General features: G+C 34.0%; 2 protein-coding genes across 2 annotated transcripts; one reads left to right on the top strand and one right to left on the bottom strand.

Annotated features, from left to right (window-relative positions):
• Positions 1-235: 235 nt before the first annotated feature.
• LOC149488378 (homeobox protein rough-like) lies at positions 236-16,362 on the top strand. The gene is made up of 4 exons (XM_089695516.1): positions 236-893; positions 14,693-14,813; positions 15,061-15,174; positions 16,251-16,362. The coding sequence occupies exons 1-4, from the start codon at positions 572-574 to the stop codon at positions 16,351-16,353; spliced, it is 660 nt and encodes a 219-aa protein (XP_089551642.1). The 5' UTR covers positions 236-571; the 3' UTR covers positions 16,354-16,362.
• Positions 16,363-17,284: 922 nt separating this feature from the next.
• On the bottom strand, positions 17,285-22,348 carry LOC149488377 (heterogeneous nuclear ribonucleoprotein A1, A2/B1 homolog). The gene is made up of 8 exons (XM_089695515.1): positions 22,268-22,348; positions 22,028-22,111; positions 21,423-21,646; positions 20,556-20,800; positions 19,736-19,906; positions 18,733-18,930; positions 18,317-18,400; positions 17,285-17,913 (listed from the first exon to the last, which is right to left on the bottom strand). The coding sequence occupies exons 2-7, from the start codon at positions 22,055-22,057 to the stop codon at positions 18,330-18,332; spliced, it is 939 nt and encodes a 312-aa protein (XP_089551641.1). The 5' UTR covers positions 22,058-22,111; positions 22,268-22,348; the 3' UTR covers positions 17,285-17,913; positions 18,317-18,329.
• Positions 22,349-23,105: the final 757 nt, after the last annotated feature.

Raw genomic sequence — 23,105 nt, 5'->3', positions numbered from 1 at the left:
TATGGAAAATAGTGGTACATACCAGCTATTTATGTAATGGGTCGTGGTAGAGGCTCTGGATCGTAGATAACGAAGGCCCATTATTAAAATAGGTATATATGGCAACTAAACTATTGTGCTTATATTTAGGTATCTAACTATATCAAAAATAATTTCTCAATAATTCTGGTCTGGTCCGTAATGAAATTTCTATACACCCTGAAAACTCTCGAATAAAAATAAAAATTTTCCGGTGATAAACTTATTTCAAAAGATGCTGTCAAGTTCCCGCCTTTTGGGTTGGAACAAAACGCCAAAAGGGTCTCTCATTGGTTGCGTTTCACCCTTTCCACTTATTTCGTGTCTGTAAGGGTAGTGGGCGGGGCTTCACTACAAGGGATAGCGCACCTGACATATTTATTGCACGTGCTTTCTGTGTCGGGATAACACGTGTATGACAGCTTTATATTTTAAAGTTATGCGTATAAAAATATCCGTTTCAGTGATAGAATAATTTAAGCCTAGAAATAAAAAAGTAGAGACTTTTTCTTATTAGATTAAATTTTTAATAATTTTAATAATATTCGATCAAATGAACGAAAATTTGAAAGATTCAAACATGAGTGATAAAAAGGAGATCCAAAAAGACACCTCAATTCAGGCGCCAAGGCCGTCATCTCCGAGGAAATTTTTCGCGCGTATTTATGGACACTTAGAAGATTCGAGTGTTGCACAGGAACGTCCTCAGCGTACAGAGAGTGAATCCTCATCGGATTTGGAGATAGGGGACGTGGAGCCTAATCCGGGGAACAGATTCCAGCAGCTGTGGCCAGCGTCTCCGTTGCCAGTGTGCCCACGTCCTATTTTGCTACCCCACCATCAACTGGCGTTTGGCGCGGGCTTAGCGGCATTTCGTAAGTATTTTAAATTATTCGTTAAAAAGTGATTTAAGTAGACACATCATTCATAAATAGGTATGTTGATAATCTTTGGTCTTATAAGCAGACTGACAAAATTAAGATGCAGTCATTTAATTGTAATTTTTACGAAATATTAATAATCGGGCTATAGGTGCGTACGAATTATTATGATGCCAAACTTTCAAAGTAAAAAAATATTGAGGTAAGTAAATATATTAGATATCTAATAATTTATGTACCCTTGGTTTTTTTACTTAGATACGTACTTTAATCTCATTGATGTCTCCCAATTATTATACATGATGTGGCAATTTATTGCTCGATATAACACTCACGAGTCACGACTCACATAGGTAGGTAGCTACTAAAATTCCCACACAAAAAAATCAAATAAAAAAGAGCGTGTGTGCCGAGCACACGTGTCAGAAGTGAAACTTCTTTGGCAAGATTCAAAAATACCAAAATCGTTGCCTCTACTCGCCGTTACTCTATGATGTGAGTTGTGACGGTATTGCCATATTGCACGACTCATAATGCGAAGCATTAGAGAGTGCTTTACTATCGAAAAATTTGTTTTGCCTTGGTTCCGCAACTACTTAATTAATTACACGATTTGATTACCATACGTTATATCTCCTAAATCTGCACATCATTTTATAGATAATTTAATGAAGATTAATACCGTAACTGGGAAAAAATGATTCAATAAAATTAAACTGGAATGAAATGTAGAAATAGAAAAAATAAAATTCCCGTCGATCAACATTTTTTTTCGGTTGAGACACGATATTTTGTGTAAAACATAGTGGCATTATTTTTTACTAGCTTTCCGCCCGCGGCTTCGCCCGCGTTTTCAGAGAAAAACCCGTTCCCGTAGGATTTCCGGGATAAAACCTATCCGTCATTTTCCCGGGATAAAAAGTAGCCTATGTCCTTTCTCGGGTATCAAAATATCTCTATACCAAATTTCATGCAAATTGGTTCAGTAGTTCAGGCGTGATTGAGTAACAGACAGACAGACAGAGTTACTTTCGCATTTATAATATTAGTATGGATTACCTAGCTGTAGATCTATGCGGGGATTGCTATTGAAAATGTTATTAGGTAAGTATCGTTTAATAGTTATCAACGAAAAACTAAAATCTTCACTTTTGGATTTTCCAAACTATAGATTGGAACTATGGGTTTTCCATAATATTTAGAATTTGAAATCGAATGTTTCATTCTTTCATTCATGTGAAAAGATTAATTATGTAAGTAGGCACCAATAACTCAAATGTATGTATTGGTCGTCTATTTTCTATTTTGTTATGTTTCATAGAGATGTAGCAATTTAATTTATCTAGTTATCTACTAAATAAATCGACCGAAACCTCATTGATTTTTTTCTGTGGGGATAATACAAAGACAAGAGAATGCCACAATTTAGACGAATTAGCCCGGAAATTGAGAGAAGCAGTAGAAACCATTAAAAACAATAAAAAGGCATTCAGACGTTTAAAAAACAACTTTTTCCGGTGATAAATAGAGCAAGTTTTTAAAAGCCAAACGAAAATCTTTTTTTTATGTGATTTTATTTTATACGGGCCCTTGAAGTTTGAACATACTGGGTAATTTAATCTTTTCTTGGCATTCAATTCTTTTTTATTCCATTCAAAGATCTAACAATAGTAAATTTTACAATACTGAATTGGCCTATCTTTCAGCTTAGCACACAAAAAAAATCAAGCATCTAGGTACAACCACAATAAGTCACATCTCCATAAATTAAAAATCTCATCGTAGCTCGGCAATAGGTGAAAATAAAAAAAAAACGTCATAACTAAGAAAATACGAAAAATCGCATAACATACATGGGGGTGATTCGGATAGCCCTCTAGGTCCTCTACCTCCTGGCTTCAGTATATCCATACTTCTTGGGACACCCTGTATAGGTACTTGGACATTGAGATACTTGGACATTTAAATTAATTAAAGAAACAATCGGCCAAGTGCGAATCGGACTCACGCACCGAGAGCTCCTAACAAATCCGTTTTTTAATATGTTATAACTTGAATTTATATTTTTGGTTTTATGGCATTCAAATGCTTTATAAATATAAATTTACAAAGAATAGAAAAAATTCGATCACGAGGCGGGACTCGAACCCGCATCCTTTCGCGCCATTCCGGGGCGGATGCCTGACCAACTCAGCTTTTTTCTATTCTTTATAAATTTATATTTATAAAGCACTAGATTTCCGCCCGCGGCTTCGCCCGCGTTTTCAAAGAAAAACCCGCATAGTTCCCGTTCCCGTGGGATTTCCGGGATAAAACCTATCCTATGTGTTAATCCAAGTTACCCTCTATATGTGTGCTAAATTTCATTGTAATCGGTTCAGTAGTTTTTACTGAAAGAGTAACAAACATCCATACATCCATACATCTATGTACATCCTTACAAACTTTCGCCTTTATAATATGTAGTATTAAGATTTGAATGCCATAAAACCAAAAATATAAATTCAATAAAAAAGGTCGTGTTCCATCGTTACAATATTGTATTCACTGAAAAGTGCTTCATATTGGTTGAAACGGTTGTTAATCATCTCAATAGATGGCGCGCGGTGTGTCCCTCCAGACACATAAAACTAAAAGAATAGAATGAATTCGATTGCTCTGGCGGGTCACGAGTGGCTGAGTTGGTCAGGCATCCGCCCCGGAATGGCCCGAGTCCCGCCTCGTGATCGAATTTTTTCTATTCTTTATAAAATATGTTATAACTTAAAAAATTTATATTTTTAGGAATTCTTCCTTTATCTGTGCTATAAGACCTTGCTTTTAACCAATTCTCAAGACCCTGTTTTCACGGAAGGTACCCTGAAGGTTTTGATTCCCTTGCAAGTAGACTTTGTGAGTTACAGAATATGCGGCTTTAATTGCTATATCTTCAGATTGCGTTGATAATATTATATAAGTTTGAGTTTATTACAGCTTAAAGGTATTAAGGTAACCTGACCGTGGGTTTGAGTATACAATATAGCTTGATATCTCCACGCGTTCCTGAAAAAAGGGTACAGACAGACAGACAGACGGACAGCAAAGTTAGGATTAAATTGTTAGGATCAAAAAAAGTCAATAAGATAGCTGTTTTGATACTTTTAACCGCAGCAAAAGGTCTCGTTCGCATGGGAAGATTATTATGAGCATTTGAATCACTCGCACATTTAAATATTCTAGATAGTATAGTGCGCCATATTAAATATGTTACAGCACATTTTTGAGCCTAGATACCTGTTCAGTTGATTTGTGGAGAAATTCCTTACACTTACATTATACCTCTCCGATAGACCATAGCGTGTATGGCTTACATTAGAAAAAAAAGATCCCTTTTTAATGTATAATTTTATGATCTACAATTTTGGCACGCAGTAATTTTATCAAAAAATCCCAATTTTGTGACCTCGTTTTTTTTTTGTCTAAACATGTAGGTACCAACCAGTTAGTGTATTTTGCACGGCATTTCAACCAGAAAGTGCGTTTTGCAACCCGTCTTTTTTTTTATTTCTCACTTAAAAATGTAATTTCAATTTCTTCTTCTTACTTATAGTTCAGGATCTATCGCCTTTTATCTCATCAAAATAAAGCTAACTCACGGAAAATTAGCTTGATAGTAATCACGTGAAAAAATGGGCGAAGGATCCTGGACTATTATTATAATTTTATTTTTATCGCACTTGTAGAATAATATTCCGCAAATCTGTCAAGCTTTGAATACATTTATAAACTGAGGTAGAAGCAGCATATTCTAGAAACAAGTACCTACTTGTTTCTAGAAGAGTCATATGGTATTTTAATGTATTTATAGAGCACGCATAGTTATTTTCTTTTAAAGTTGATAGCCATTTATCCCATGGCCAAAAACATATCGTTGAAACAGTATGATTAAAAAAACTATTTTATTAAATGAGGCTGTATCACCCTTAGAGCATTTAATGCTCTAAAGTCTAAGGTATCACCCTGTGGTACCTGATAATAATTTAAAACTAAGGAGAGTCCCTCATGTTTATCTGCCATTAATGATACCTACTACCTTAGCCTAGGTACTACAGTCGGATTTATTATTTTTTCTTCATTCTATCCTATACTATCATTTCACAATTTATGAATTGTGAGCAAAGTAGTAGGTAATATAATAGGGGAGGTTCTGGACAGAAACGATATATGGTAGAGCAGCATGTTTAACAATTCACAAGGAGCTATTACTTACTTCGTATAAGAAGTTTAGTCGTAGGAACATGGTTCAGAAATCCTTATTAGTTTACCCACCTTGAAAAAATTGGTTGTCGTCAAGTCGGTTTACTGACGATAGTTGAACGTGACAACGTCCGATTGTGCTTCTTTGTCGCTCGTTCCGCGCTCTCGCTTGCACTTCAAGCCTTACATGGAACGCCTCAGAGCGAGGTAACGCCGCATGAGTCATGTTTTTTCGTGCGTGCAGCCGGCTCTATCGAATTATAAGACGTTGTCACGTCAAAAAATCTTTTAATATGAGCAATATAAAATACAAAATATAAAGTAAAACTATATTTTTAACTTCAAAGAGAAGATGTTCTATGATAAAAATAAGTAGCTATCTACCTATATTTGTAAGACGGACATCCCGATCTACAAAGAGACAGGAATGGAAGGGGTATCTGTGAAATCGTGAAAATAAAATATCACTAGAAAAATACTTTGAAAAACATAATAGAGCGAGATGTAGATAAAACCTCTCCGCTCTTAATCCCCGCTCACTGGACGTTCTTTATGAATATTTGAGGAAAATATCTATTCAATGTGTCCCGTACAATAATGCTTATTTCACAGTGGGAAATAAGATATTCTTATTTGCATATATTATAAGCGTTTAAGAGTGGCGGCTTAGCGATTGGAATCCTCCATTGAAGTCCGATAGATATTATTCTTTATTCGAGATCTTTCTATGATAGGCAAGTTGTTTACCACCTTCCTAACTGAAACTGAATACCCCTAGTTTTGTGAAGATAACAATTGTCGAATATAGCCAATGAACTCAATTTATTAGTTCGGGTATAGGTGCGGCGATGGAAGTCAGGGTTTAGTTTAGGAATCCTGTTCAAATGGAAAATTCTAAACGAGTTGAAAAATATGTAGGTACTAGTAAAATAATCATCAAGTAAACTAAAACTTTATCCAATGATGATTAATCATTAATGATAAAATCTATTCAGAAAGTAAAAAATAAAAATACAATCGAATTTTATTCACCGTCAATCTTATTAGAATGACAATTATTGTTGTTAGAATCTTTTTGCCTGAAAATAGAATCATAATGGTTAGTCGCGTCGTTTAAAAGTGTCTCGAGAGTTTATGTTTGCAGATGCGGAAGGTACTCGGAGCCTGCGAGGCCTGATGCGATTACCACACCACGAATGGCTGGCCGGCTATACCGACGAGCTGTGTCCTCATTCTGAATCACTCTTGTGTGAAAATTGCCGGCAATTCTGCTACACCGCGATAAAATCCATTGTTCAACTCTTATAACTATTACGGAACAATGCAACGGTCCGTGAAACTGAATAATGAAAATTATGTCTGGCGAAAATTATGTGAAAACATAAATGAAACATTTTCGTTGTGTTGGATCTCTTTCAATTGTTTCGTTAATTATTAGAATGATAATAGACGACGAATTTATTTGATGAGCGTTTGTTTATGGACTTGGTTAAGTAGGGGAGAGCGGGGATGAAAGTCACATTTTTATCTTTTTTTATGTAACTTCCAAAATACGTTGTTTAGGAATGATATTTGTATACCAAAAGATAGTGTAATTATTCTGTTACAAAATAAATAAACGTATTTTTGTGTAATATTATCAGTTGTAGAAATATTTTGTATTTTCACTCTAAAGAAAAATGTGACTTATAACCCCGGGTCAGGCATGGTTGTCACAATGCCTAGGGTAGGTAGTCACGTACTAAATAACAGGCAATTTATAAATAGAAAGTCACACTTTGGTCTTATAATTTTACGGAATAATTTTTAATTAAGAACTCTTAACCAAATGAAACCGTGTCTACGGTCTTTATTTCAGTCTGAATATTAATCAATCACAATTTTAGCAAACAATAATAATCGTGAGTCAATATAGAGTCATCAAGGACAGATGGACTTCCAGCAGGTTTGTTAGGGTGATTTTCCGGTGTTGATTGAAAATTTACGGCTAAAACAAACAACCTCAAAACGCAATTAAAGTCATCTCGCATACAGGGGGCTGGTTGATAGGTGACAACCAGCCCCCGAAAATTTGTGACAACGAGCCCCATAACACGTTTCATGAAAATAAAATTGAAAATAAATTCCGATCAATGAATATCTAAAAAACTATACTACGATATTATAAAACACATTTCATCATCATCAAATGAACTGAAAGATTATTACTGTAAAACAAGAACGTATAATTACGAGGTTCGACACAGCAGCACAAAAATTTACTTTTGCTGTGCGAAAACAATAAACACGTGTGAGACCCTCACGGCAGATCGGAGCGGTCTGACGCGAAGTTGGGACAGCGTTTTCACTGTATCGCTCTTGCCACGCTGTTCAACAGACTTATTCGATAGTTCAGTTTTGTGTTAAGACCGCTGTGACAAACAACCCGTGAGACAACCAAACCCGGTCTCCCCTACTACAGACTGACAACGTAATTTTTAAAAGTGGGTGCCTACCATTATGTAGGTAGGTGGATATTTTCAGAATCACAACAGGGATTTGATCAATCGTGGTTTAAAATTTAAATAATACTCAAATCCTATAGTTATGTAGATACCAAAAATTAAAATATAGGTAGTTACCAAATTGCAAATATAGGTATATTACCGTTGATATGAACAAGACTGTTTTTGTGCAATCTAGTGTGATAAATTATGTTGGGTTATCTGACATAATTATTTAAATTTAAAACACAGACCTTCCCATAAAGATTAATCTCTTCATTTTGTATGCCTACATAGATATTCTTTAGATTCGCTCCCAATTTAAATTATGTATAATATAATTTCGGCCAACCAACACAAAATCTATAATATAAAAATGAATCGCAAAATGTGTTGGTAAGCGCATAACTCGAGAACGGCTGAACCGATTTCGATAATTCTTTTTTTATTATATTCCTTGAAGTACGAGGATGGTTCTTATGTAGAGAAAACGTAAACATGTACCACGGGCGAAGCCGGGGCGGACCGCTAGTGTATAATATAAATACTTACAATATAAATTTTTGAAAATATGTTACCATAATCAAAAACATAAGATATAATATATCCGAAAATTAAAGACCGTAAGGAATTGAGGCAATTAATTACATCTCATTACCGTAAATTAAATAATTCATGTATTTATTTTAATCTGATTTAAGTTATAGTGGGAGCGCCAACTGGGTATTATAATAAGTTCATTATTTTTTGCATTTATACATGTTATCTATATAATATATAAAACTCAAAGGTGACTGATATAGTGATCTATCAACGCACAGCCCAAACCACTGGACGTATCGGGCTGAAATTTGGCATGCAGGTAGATGTCATAACGTAGGCGTCCCCTAAGAGAGGATTTTAGAAAATTCATCCCCTAAAGGGGTAAAATAGGGGATGAAAATTTGTATCATGTAAATTTATCTTTTCCACGCGGGCGAAGCTGCGGGCAACAGCTAGTACTGCAATAAAAATTAAACTGATTGGTTGAGTTGTGTGGGAGAGCGCACGTGCGCCATGCTCGCTCCTTTGGAAACATAACATTGTGATTTGTATTAGCTTAGTGCTAAGCCGCAATCCGTAAATTGTATCGCACTCGTTTACATCGTATTTAAGCAGATTGCCATATCGTATAGTGCTCACTCGAATATAACTTATGTTAGGATTATCAAATAAGTAAACACAAGGAATTATAATCAGTATCTTTTAATTTCTTGTAAGCCTTGAATTTGCTTATTTCTGAATTTATGACAGCTATACATTGATACCCTCGCACTTATGGGAACGTTACATTTAGAATTATGAGCTACACTGCAATCCGAATTTTTATCGCACTCGTTTACGTAATGCCTTTCTTGTTCTGAAATTTGTGTACCTATCGTTTAATTTGAGACCTAAAAAGTCAGAGGTAGAGCATATACAATACCGGAACTTTATTATGTTATTCATAGATATCAATGCAATGAATAGGTACTACACGCTAGTACATACCTATTGATGCCAATATACATTCAAATCGTAGACTATCGACTTCAATTGAAAATTAATGAAGCAACCGTTCTTCGCAATATCAATTTCTTTGCAATTCTATTGAAAATAATAAAAAATAGAGGGAAATCAGGTGTTCTTTAATCTCCACGAGGAATGGTCGAATAAATTTGTAATTAGGGGATCTGTAATGAATATTAAAGGGAGCAACCCCCTAATATCTTCGTTCTATTATTGTATTGTTAGTATTGTTGATTAATCACGATTTTTATAGCATCACAAAACAAACATTTAGAGGGTGCGATATAATAGAAATCTTAAACGCATAATCGTCAAGTTGTTTTAATTTTATGTCTAAATAAATTTTTCATGATAAAATTAGGCTATTGGCTATTGCCAATCTCTATGAACTGACATGGTAGGTAAAACCTAAAATACAATAATATGCGTTAAGTCAGTATTATTCCCAAATACATGTTATTTTCATTTTTTGTCTTTTGTATTATTATTTTGTGCATACTTATAGGTAAGTAGGTACCTCTTCCGAGGTAAAAAAAAAATCACATACACATTTAATTTTTTTTAAATTTCCAAATCAAAACGTCATCATTATCACGTCACGCCGGGGCCGATGGAGTGCGTGATGATTTAAAGCGACAGCACTCGGCAGATTATACCCCTATTGTGGCTCAATTACACACAAGTGGTGAGACACCACAGCTGACAGTTCTCAGTGAACGCGATTTTAAATAGCTTTATTAGTTGTTACTTTACCACACACGATTTTAAATTAGTGGTTAGTTTAACACTGGGTTAATCGATAATGAGTTTTGTTCGCTTCGCTTCGCTTCGCTTCGCTTCTGGCATCGCCTGGATTCGCAAAATATAATGTACCCATAGAAATCTAAATAACAAGACACATAGAAGTGCTATAATGTCATAATTCGTATGAAAACCGCTGTCGCCAAAATCAACACATTTAAACCGATAGCTAAACAATACACACAAGTAAACTATGCCTTTTATTGGACAACTTGATTTTAGTGAAAACTAACTTAAATATTAAATTAAGCTTTTTAATATGTATCCTAACGCACGAATTTACGGTTTATGTTAGAATAACATCCCTAAGTATATGAGACGTTTTGTTTCTTTTTGCTCCAGTAAGGTTGAAATTATGTCATTCATTGTTATTTCGATTACTATGGTGACACTCGTAATACTTGTAAATATTCTATAATTTTAAGGAAAAACGGCATTATTTCTAAAAAAAAATATTTACCGATGAAATATTATTCCTTTATTAGTATAATTACAACTTGTGGAAGAATTTCCGCAATGGGAAATGCTGAAACACACCATGTTTACACACATACGTCTCCATAGCAACTGAACTGTGACGAACACACTGGTGATGTGAAAGTCACCTGAGTGGCGACAAGGTCACGCGCGCTTACGACTTCTAGTGTCTTGTTATTTAGATTTCTATGAATGTACCTATTCTATGACATTCACAAATAATTATGTATTGTCGCTTTCATAATCAAAGATATTATTTTCTTAATGGGAAGAATATTAAAACGTTAAATACACATTTTTATTGTGCTTTTATTTCCTCTTATAAGATTATTTCTTCGAAATATTTCGTTTCTTTTGTTTGCTACCATTAAGCGAATGGGCGGTTATATTCATTCAAACAATAAGATAACTGAGCAATCCCTCACGCACAATCCCTATTTAGTTATTTACTAACGACATGGAACATGCTATTTCCTTGTTTTTTGTAATATGTTAGGACGCATTTTTGGCAACAATTTCCTTAGATTCTTATACTGTTTACTTGACTGTGTACCTACCTAGTGTATGTATACTGTATAGGTATGTAGGTAAGTCCTATTGGTACGTGGTACCTAACGGTAGCCTTTTAGCTGTTTAGAGTCAAATATTGTTTTCTTATTCATTAAGTACATAAAGCACTTATGGCAGTGGCCCGTTCCTATAGAGTATAGTAGATTTTAGGACTATTTGCCATTGAATAACATAAATCAATTAAATCAAATAAATAAAGCTATTCGCCATCTTCATATTTTGGTCACTTCATAAGTTCATAACTTCATCCAATTTTTTCTACGAATGGACACTACCTACTATACACACTATTCAATATATTCACTGAGGTTAAAATTAGCTCATATAAAGTAACGTGCAAATCTCGTAAAGTGCGTTGAATCGTAAATCATTGCAAATGAGCCGACAGACGCGCATGAGGCTTCACCGGTTGCGACAGTTGCACGATAGAGATTTCCGTATACAGTGTAGTGGTTAGCGCTTCCTCTGCATCTTGACAAAACAATAAATATAAGTGACTAGCGGTCCGCCCCGGCTTCGCCCGTGGTACATATTTACGTTTTCTCTACATAAGAACCATCCTCGTACTTCAAGGAATATAATAAAAAAAGAATTATCGAAATCGGTTCAGCCGTTCTCGAGTTATGCGCTTACCAACACATTTTGCGATTCATTTTTATATATAAGAAGATTATTAAGTGAGTCCTGCGGTTATGCTATTTAGCGTTGTTTGAAGACACACATTATTAAATTCAAAATTGGTATTTTTTATTCACAAAAGTCGAAACCGCATCTTGATTTTCTAATTATGTATTTATTTATTTGTTTTTCCATCGATAAATAGACATTAGACCTCATACAGTAAAGAGATATTCCATTTCCAATATATTTATTTTAATCACAAAATCACTTTCATAAATCATAAATATTAAAATACATATCCATAATACAAATCAAGCTATCCTTATAATATTGCCCTTTTAACGGGGAAATTTAAGTATCGTATTTCATTATTAACGGTTATATCCTATGAATCACCACAAGGCTTCAAAATATTTCCGGCATCCGGGACAATATGGTGCGAATCGGAGCTCTTACAAGTATTTTTTATTACAAAATCACTTGAACCCACTGATTGCAGGAACCACAAAGAAACCTTATTATTGTCGTTTGCGATTAACTTATGATTTGTAGTTAACCCTTTGGTCTTTGCCACATGTTGGTTAAATGCTCTAATGGTAATCTGTGGTTTTATGTAAAAGTTTAATCTTTATATATAAAATTCTCGTGTCACAATGTTAGTTTGCATACTCCTCCGAAACGGGTGGACCGATTCTCATGAAATTTTCTGTGCATATCGGGTAAGTCTGAGAATCGGCCAACATCTATTTTTCATATGTACCACGGGCGAAGCCGGGGCGGACCGCTAGTATGATATATATAGTTCTGACGTTGTAACTTGTAGGTAATTTCAGATGAATCGATAACTTACCTATATGTACTTATATACCTACGATAGACCAGTTAGTCACGAAAAAAATTGACCATTGATCGATGCTTAGTGAAATAGAAATAAGGAAGAAGTTGCGGGTGGAAAACTAGCACCTCATGTGAAAGGAGAATGGCGAACTCCCATAGGACTTTGGGCCTGATCGTTACACTGATGATTTATGTGGGGTTAAATAGATAAAAATATACAGATTCTATAAATATAACAATTAAAGATCTGTTCTATGGGATAGCAGAGATATTGAGCATGACGTCACTAAAATTGAGGTTAGGTTTGCTCGAGTTCAATGAATAGCTTTGTTTCTTTCCTATAATATACATTATTTAGATAAAGAGTGTAACAGAAGAACAGTTAGGTAATAGAGATATTGGATCGAACTTTTATTCTTTTAGAGTACCTACCAAAACATCGTAGGTACTTATATATAAAATAAAACACGTTTTTTCATAAATCGTTTATTCATCATTATCATCATAAACAATTAACACATCATCCAGAAACTGTGCTGGCGGCATTAAATCTGGTTGATACCTTGCCCAGCTAAGGTACCATATTATGCACATAACGTGACAGCAGCAACCTACAGTTCTTCTTCCTAATATACAATTACAATAATAAACTGTTATTGCTTCCCTTCCTATGAGAGCCCTCACCCAGCAAGAATGACATAGATATGTTGCTCTATTTCCAATCTGTAAAGAAATACTTTGTTAAAACACCTTTCATTTTTACTTTGAGATTTAAAAAGAAGATTATTGGCAACTTTTTACTTAAAATATTATCAAAACACTCAATAACTTAAATGACGAGGTAATATCCACTCTAATATCACTGCTCTAATTCTTTGATCGCGTTGAGACTTGAGAATCAGTTCTTAGTAAATGAAACCGTGTGCGCAATACAGAACGTCCACAATAAATGCATACACGTTGATGACCCAAAGTTACAGTGTCATCTTCATGATTTTCAATCTTCAAAGAATCATTTGCAAGTTTCCAGCATGCATCACATATGTGATCAGAGTGAGTGATCTACAAATAAAGAATTAATATTACAATTGGACAAAAGAAAGTGAATATACATATATATTATATTAATATATTATATAAATCTCGTGTCACAATGTTTGTCCTCAATGGACTTCTAAACCACTTAACCGATTATAATAAAATTCGCACACCATGTGGAGTTCGATCCAACTTGAGAGATAGGATAGTTTCAACATGTAAGTACCACGGGCGAAGCCGGGGTGGACCGCTAGTATATATATAAAACAATGTGTGTTTACGTTTTTGTTTGATTTCAATAGCTAGTACTAAATACCTTAGATAATACTAATCCACTAACCGTTAGAGGAGCAGCCCACCCTTGTATAATTGATATTATTGCGTTATCTTGTAACAAATGCATACGTATAGCATTGTTACGATTAGCATTAATACCACAGTTGATGCAGTTCATATTAATTGTAAATGAAAAATCGGATGCAAAGTCGGTGTCCAGGTAGGGTAGCAGTAGTGAGTCGTAAAGGCAGGTAATCAAAGTCCGGTGTGCAAGCGTTGGTTGGTAGTAATAACAGAGATCGTCAGTGTCCGTAATACGTAGCGAAAGTCGATAAAGATGAAGAAAATAAGTTAACCACGAAACGAAAAACCTCAATCAAATGTCAAAAGTCAAACGACAAACATGACATTGTAATTAAAATTGAAGCGGCCAGCTACATTTCAGAAATATTCTTACAAAGTGCGGCCGCCATGAGTAAAAATGTATAGAATTACCTAAATAAATAGCGTGCTAAAAAGTTAAAAATAAAATATGTAACGCAGTTAACTTATATTTCTGATTTATAAAGCATTTGAATTTTATATAAAACTAAAAATGAAAATAAATATTCATTCGTTTTAATCGATATATCGACTATTTTACTCCTGACAGCACTGACAATCTCTGCTGATAAGACCGGTAGTCATAGAAATCTAAATAACAATGCCGTTAGTGAACACATTATCTTTTTTTTCAAACATTTGTTTTCCCATAGAATCAGAAGTCAATATTTTACCAAGAATTATTAAAAATAACAAAATGAATTTTAAATATACATATTATGATTTCTGTAAGGCCCTAATTTTGTTAGGCCCAGTTTCGCCATTCTCCTTTACTTCAATAAGATTTATTTTTCTAAATTTTAGTAGCGCGTAGAAGACGAAAAGAGAGTCGACCACGGCGGCAACGGACCACCTTCTCAGCACACCAAACGCTTCGACTAGAACTCGAGTACGCTAGAGGCGAATATGTTGCTCGTGCGAGACGGTAAATAATATTTTAATTATATAGCATATTTATAGGAATATTTGATACCATATAACAGGATACCTACAGAAGGGCGAATGCTGCTAGAAGTACATATAAATACTATTTTAAGGCGGATATAAAATTTAGCAGCCTTAATCTTCACGATTCGGAAAAGTCAAAGAAGAAAATTATTTTGGTGATATAGAAAATAGATATAGATCTGTTCAACGCAATATTTCACTACCTGATTATTTATTTATTACAGCTGTGAATTAGCGTCCGCATTATCACTTAGTGAAACCCAAGTCAAAATCTGGTTCCAAAACAGAAGAGCTAAAGATAAGAGAATCGAAAAGGCTCATCTCGATCAACAATACAGGTATGTAAAAGCTATTGATACAAGTGTTTTGAGTTAAATAATTATTAAAAAATCATATTAGCACAATCTCTTCTTTTGCCTATTATCGATTACGCTGACGCTTGCTGTCCGGATCTTACACAGGAGCTTTTAAATAAACTGGAGCGACTGCAAAACTTTTGTATACGTTTCATTTTTGGGCTTCGGAAGTACGATCATGTTTCGTATTTTAGGAAAAAACTCAAGTGGCTGCCAATCCGATCTCGTCGTAATATACATTTTCTCCGTCTTTTGTATCAAGTACTTTTTGACCCTAAATCGCCTGCATATCTTAAGAATAACTTTGAATTCCTCCAGAATGAAACTTACACTCTACGGTCGAAAGAAAGACTCACACTGCGTGTGGCTACTCGAAAAACTGAATTCCTAAGTTATTCATTTGCTTCAACCGCTGTAAGATTGTGGAACTCAAGACGTGCACAATCTTTAACTTCTTATAAACGTCTAATACATAAATATTATTTAGATCTGGAATATGGCTCCGAGTAGTGACCTTAATACTTTGTAATATTAATACTTAACTATTTTTTTTATATGTGTATGTTTATCATTTAGTAGGTATATATTATTAATTATTAAGTAATATGTATGTTTGTAAAATATTGTTTAGTTTTTTTTTTTTTTTTTAAATAAATTTTGATGCCTCCCTTTATACAGCAAACACTTGTCCTTTGCCTGAGGGGTCGCCTGGTAGAGATCACTCTGAAGTGATAAGGCCGCCCCGTTACACATATTAAAGCTGTAACTTTGTGATTTATTATTTACTTTTATATTTTATAAAATAATGTGTGTAATGAAGTGTCAAATAAATAATAAATAAATAAAAAAAAACATATCTGTGATACTGAGGTATAAATAGATTAAACAGTTAGTTATTATATTTCAAGATAAATTAAAAGCGTCCTACGATGACCTAAAAAAAACCATATAAATGTACTAATACAGATTCTTTTCAAACGAAAATACAAGTAAGAGAACAAGTAGTTTCTACCAGAAATTACAATTTCTTTAGATCTCAAACTTTTTTATACTTTCAGACAATTAGCAGCAGCATCAGGTTTCTTCCCCACAATGCTACCATCGTACCCGCCTCCACCGTGCCCGTGTTTGCCAGTGCAACCGCCACATAACGATAAATAATTTTACCAAATACATATATGTATAAACAAGCAAAACATCAGTTGCTATATGAGAAATTGTTTATGAAACACGTCCTATTTGCCCTAACAAGAGAATTTTGTTGCGTAGGAACATAATTGACGTACTAAAAAAAACCACTCACAATTTCCTATTAAATAATCTTCAAAAATGACAACCAACATTGAATTAAATGTTCAAATTAAAACCTTATTTCGTTACAGTAATGTTCAAAGTCTATCGCTATGCTTGTTAATAAAGTCTGCCTGATAAACGCATAAACAGAGTTTTGCTTCAGACAATTTTTGAGTCTAGTCGTTTATTGTATCAGTGTGAAACAGAAGATTCGAGTGCAGAAATTATATATTATGTTTGTCATTCAAAAATCTTGATCCAAATAATAAGTGGTTTCACCGTTATTTTATTTTTATTATTAGTTACAATTAAATAAGATAAAACACAGGTCTTAGGCTCTAGCCTAAAATTTTGATTCTAGTTTACCCAGGGCAACGATCATATTAAATACGATCTCCAACCGATTAGTAGGTATTACTTTTTAATCGCGGTTTTTTTTATTTTATCCTACCCGTGTCAAGTCAATCAAGAATACTCAAATTAGGCTACGACAAAAATGTACCAACTAAGTATACATGATGCAATCTAAAATTTTGAAGGAAATCTATCTCATTAGACATTTCTTTTGGATTTTCTTTCCAAGAATGTTAAGTGTTTATTTATATTTAAGATTATAACTGTAAATATACTAGTCAATGTTTAAGTGTATGCTTTAAGAACTCACAGAGAAGCACTTTTGTTTTGTACCTATTCAATAGAACCTACTTAATATGTTATGATTGATAATGTAAGAAAATTATTGTCTATAGGTATTTAAATCTAAGAATATGTAAATGGAGTTAAAAATAAAACAATAGAATTTATTGCGTACGTTTATTTCCATCAAAATATTAACTTACCATGGCCTTTTCCACGTTCGGTGGCTCACGCGTAGAAGAGTCCATGGAACATAGTTTATATTTTAATAATGCACACAACACCAAACAGTTCCTTAATCTACATAAATTCTTATTATAACGTGAAATAAAATTTAAAACATCCGCGTAACAATAAATCGTATTTAAAAGGAATCCACTTTTCTTATAATACTTAACCTAACATCAAAACATATACCATAGACAATAGCTCATGACGACTTAATAAATTCCATTTCGAATGAGACAAAAATACGTTTAAATATCTTGAAATTAGTAAGTTTGGAATGTCAAAAATGGACACTATCTTATATTAGAATCTGTATTATATATCTTACTACCTAGGAACGTATGCACAGTTCTTACAGAGAAAAAAAAACGTAAGACCGACTTCATGTCAAACTTAAATAATAATTGGACAGTGTAATTGAAGCGTGTAAAAACTGTGATTTGTGTGCTTCACTTATGCACAAACCTTAACCTGCCTAAAATTGCAGATCCTCTCGGCCCTGACACCATGTTGTTTGTCCTACACTAACCTCCTGCCTAGTTTCATCTAAGCGCAACTTGATACCTAAGTGTTAAAAATATTGCATTATACACCTGAACACAAGGCTTTATGTAATTAAATAAGATATGAAAATATATTAATAACTCAGGCCCCGGAATCACAGATACAATAGAAAATCTATTGTGTGTGGACCGATCGGGCCACTTGGGGCTCAATGGGTTAAAAACGTGGAAAATTATAACATTGGTATTTACTTTAACCATAGACTAAGGTAGGTAAGATTGTAAATTGAGCAAAAATTTTAAATATCATCTTGCTTCCATATATCCTAACTTTAATTGAAGTTAAATTAATCCGAAATACATATAAATAATAATAATTGAAAAGCGGTTCATTACTCTGAAATCCGATGGGTTAATAAATTGGTTTTTAGAATGTAAATTGTATGTTTAAAATGTTTACTTACAAGACTGTGTAGTTTAAAATCTGCGTGGATTGCCAGTCGGCGCGTTACCGAAGTTAGCACCGCCACCGCTTGTGTTGTAACCACCTAATTCAAAACAATATTTATTTCAAATAAAAACTATCTTTATATTTTGTAAACAATAACCTCATATAATATCTATATGTATAAAAGAAAGTCCTATAAATTTAACTACTTATAAGTACATAAAGACTAGCTGCACGAATTTGCTTCATTTTTATGTAAGTGTACATGAACACGAAAATTCTACGAATATTATAAACGAATATAAATCGTATGTACAAACAACTGTCAATAGATCTGTATGAAATTTTGGTGCAAAGATAGATAATAGACCACGGGAGCGAAGCCGCGGTATTCAGCTAGTTATAAATTCAAGAAAAAAAAAGTAAACTCACCACCGCCATACGGCTGCTGTCTCTGCGCGTTGAAGTTGGGCCGCATGGGGCCACCGCCAAAATCTTGCTGGTATCCACTACCAAAGTTATCACCCCCCTGGTTCCAACCACCACCCTGATTCCCGTAGCCCTGGTTCCAATTGCCACCCGAATTGTCCCACGGATTCGACTGGTTGTTCCAACCGCCTTGGTTGTACCCTGTTTTGGAAAGGGATTGTGATATTTTACTAATTGTATTGTTTTATCAACAAAAATAAAAAATTAGGATTGCTGTGGTTAAAACAAATATTTTTTTTGCAAAAGAGCTTTGTTTCTTTGTTATAGAACACTATCATGGTGAACCTGAAGTTCATTGAAAATTTTTCTTCTTAACAATACAAACTTTCATTCTAGAATATTTCAGATATAATTAAATAATTCAACAGTTTAATAATTATAGAAAAAAAACTTAATGCAATCCTACACCAAAGGTGCCTGCTTCTGGTTCCGAACTAGAAATGAGATATTTCACCACATTAAACTAGTAGTCTATGTAACGTAACTATATTCAGACACAAAAACCATACAACAAAATCGTTCAATTACGATGTGACAGACAAACAGACACTTTCGCAATTATAATATTAGTAAGGAAGTATTTATTTATCTATTTATTTATTTTATACTTTATTGCACACACATAAGAAAGTACAAATACAGAAATAACATAAAATAGAGAAAGATATGTACAAACGGCGGCCTTATCGCTAGGTAGCGATCTCTTCCAGGCTACCGTATGTATATGCGTAAGGAGAGATTTTGATTGAGGTGGGTGAGCAAAAAATAAGGCGTAAAGGAACAAAATAAAATGAATATAACATATACAATGAATAAATATAATAATATATAACAAAATAAGGATAGGAAAGAAAATACGATAACAATAAAGAAGAGTGAAATAGAGCAAGTAAGGACTAGCAAGAATTAGTAAGGATAAGGATGAGCAGAAATTAATGATACTCACCAGAATTGCCCCACTCCTGGTTGCCCTGCCGGTTGCCCCAACCGCCGCGACCCCCACGCCGGCTCCCACCACTGCCCCGGTCACCCTCACCACCCCCCACACCAATCTCCGACTTCGATAACGCCTTTTTCACATCTATTCTGTGCCCTTTAACTTTGTGATTTTGTTGTACTGAAAAACAATGTGTAATAACTCAGGCCCCGGAATCACAGACACAATAGAAAATCTATTGTGTCGTGGACCGATCGGGATGTTCGGGGCTCAATGGGTTAATTAAGTATTGTGATTGTGTTTACGGCAGCCATTTTGTAGAATGATCTCTCACACTAAGTATCCCAATGAAAAGAAATCTATTAAAAACTAGCGGTCCGCCCCGGCTTCGCCCGTGGTACATATTTACATTTTCTCTACATAAAAACCATCCTCGTACTTCAAGGAATATAATAAAAAAAGAATTATCGAAATCGGTTCAGCCGTTCTCGAGTTATGCGCTTACCAACACATTTTGCGATTCATTTTTATATATAAGAAGATAATAACACTAAGGCTGCAATTCCCCCAAAAATATGCGAGGATGTGTAGGGAGAACAAATTCCTTTGTAATTAACCAATAGTATCGCTTCAAAAGCTAAACACTTCAAACTAAATCAAGAGATATGATTGGTTCTTTAATAGTGAACAAGTCCTGATAATAATAAAATATTTTGCCTTAATTATATTGCAAAAAATTCTAGTATGTTATGAATTTGTATTTTATTTTTATTAACTTTAAAACAGGCCACAGAGTCACCTCATTCAATCGTAAAAAAATGTTACTCACGGCATATTCTATCTACAGGGTCATAATCATCAAACTCAACGAATCCAAAGCCTCTTTTCTTGCCAGTGTCCTTCTCAGTCACAAGAATTACAGACAAAATGCTGCCATATGAACTAAAGTACTCTTTTAAATCCTCCTCCTCAATATCCTGCCTCAAGCCACCAACAAACAATTTTTTTACTGTAGCACTTGCATCTGGTCTGTTAATTTCTTCTCTAGGAACTGCTCGCTTTGGTTCCACGATTCTGAAATATTCAATTATAAAGAACAATGGAAAAAAATCTATTTACAGTAGCCATGACATGTGAGTGATAGATTTTTTTCCCTACAACTTGACAAATCATAGGCTATTATAAAACGAGATGATCTGATATATCTGTTTGCGAGATACTAAAAAAGTACTGCGCTAAGCTAGCTATGGGCGGAAAGCTATAACAAATAAGTATGTTTGAAAGAATATCATACAATATTGAATATGTTGTAAATACATTTTGCCCCACATACAAAATAAACAATATCTTCTGATATCAAATCACAAATACTTAATCACAATTTACTTTAATTTGTATCAACACAAAACAAATATTTTGTTTATTGTTTATACAAAATGGACTTGTTATCATGTTTATCATCAATATTTAAATTCTCTTTAAAAAACAGAACAACCAAAAATATGTACAACAGACCTATAAACAAAAATATGTGTGACACTCGAGGACTGGCGCGGTAAAGCTATTGCATAGCATCACATCGCTGTGCCGGTTGGGTGTTAGGTTTTTAGTTATGGAATTTTTACATTCGGTCGCCGCACTCAGAGTCTGAGATAAAAGCTATGCAATAGCTTAAATTTTTTTAATTAATATCTACCTTCCATCAATTTTATGTGGCCTGTTCTTCTGTGCATCGTCCACCATGTGAGCATGGGAGTATGTGATGAAACCGAACCCACGAGACCTCTTTGTTTGGGGATCCTTCATCACCACCACATCAACTATCTCTCCCCATTGCTCATAAAATTCCTTCAATGATGAATCTGTTGTTCTGTAATCTAAGCCTCCTATAAAAAGCTTTCTGGTATGCTCTGGCTCTTCCTGAAATATAAATCATACAATTTTTATGTTAAACTATTAAAAGTTTAAGATTGCCATCGCTTCTATCATAAATTCTGAAATAATCTGAATTATGAATTAATGAGCAATTACATCACATCACACAGATATCAAGCTTATAAATTGGATACTAGATGTTTTTAGTTTATTAAATTAAAATTTAAGAGATATTTACGTAGAAAAGATGATAATTTTCAAATATTTTTGTTTCATAGGTTTCCTCACATTGGGTTTAGTAGCAGTGATAATTATTGCCAAGTAATTTTCATGGTTTTTTTTATCTATCACATAATAACTATAGCAAACCAACAGGTCTTACATTATACAAATACTAAAAGTTATAAGCAATAAAAAAATACTTACAAAATCATCACCACCGCCGCGAGGTTTCATTTTGAGTTGTAGTAAAATTGATATCCCAGAAAAGTTCTGTAACTTTGTATCCACCTAAAATGCAATGAGAATTGTTTATTTAATATTTGTTTTCGATTCTAGCTACCTATGATATGTAATTACTGAAAGTATCAATTCGTTTCAAGTAAAAGATATAAAAAGTATGTTCTATTTTCACATATTTTGATAGTTAAATTTTTATGAAAATACCGAAAGACCGAATCACCGAATCCTGAAACAGTAAACGTAATCTATTGCAAGTGACACTGACATGAAATAAAATTGTCTTGACGTTGACAAGTGAGTAATTACTGTCTTCAACTGTTCAATCCAAGTTCAATCGATTAATCGGATCTCATATTTCAAAAACTGTTTGATTATTTTGATATCATACGGGCTTCATACGGGCCATACGGCGAGGCGTATCGCGGCGACTTTTCCTATTCTTGATGAAAAAAAAATTCTTGGGCTACACCGTGGCTACACCGTGCCGGGGCTGGGAAACAAGTGAAATAATATCCCATGGTCGCGATACGGTATAGCGTTAGCTCTTAGATCATCTTAATGATCTAAGCGTTAGCTTGTTTTAATCCTAAAGAATAATCCGTAATGCTTTAGCCTTTATGTTTATATACCACATGTAACGTAAGATGTAACGCATTTTTATTTCAAGATAACATTTTTGAAATACAAATATTGTTAAATATTACTATCCAATCGACAAGGAAATCCAATTTTGGGATTTAATTTCTACGAAAACAAAGACATTATATTTATTCGAAACATCTACAAATTTTACATGCCTAGAGTCTGGCCAGCCAAATCTGAACCCATTAGAGGGCGGCAAATTTAAAAAATATGGACCTGGTAACATTATTCTTAGAGGTGATCATAGTATATAGGTAAATTAAGTACACAACACAGCAGGCTTACAGCAGGATTTAAACGTTATTAAAGCAAATGATTTGAACCGTTTTCAACAAAACTGACAACTAACTACGCCGAAACCCCATGATGACATTCCGCGTATAGTGTGGCCGCTACAAAA

The sequence above is a fragment of the Colias philodice genome, chromosome 5 (assembly GCF_061535455.1).
Source record: "Colias philodice isolate Cphi_HAF_F1 chromosome 5, ilColPhil1 Martin Lab GWU primary, whole genome shotgun sequence".
Taxonomy (NCBI): domain Eukaryota; kingdom Metazoa; phylum Arthropoda; class Insecta; order Lepidoptera; family Pieridae; genus Colias; species Colias philodice.
Note: the sequence above shows the minus strand (reverse complement) of the source record. Positions and strands in the feature narration are given on the sequence as shown.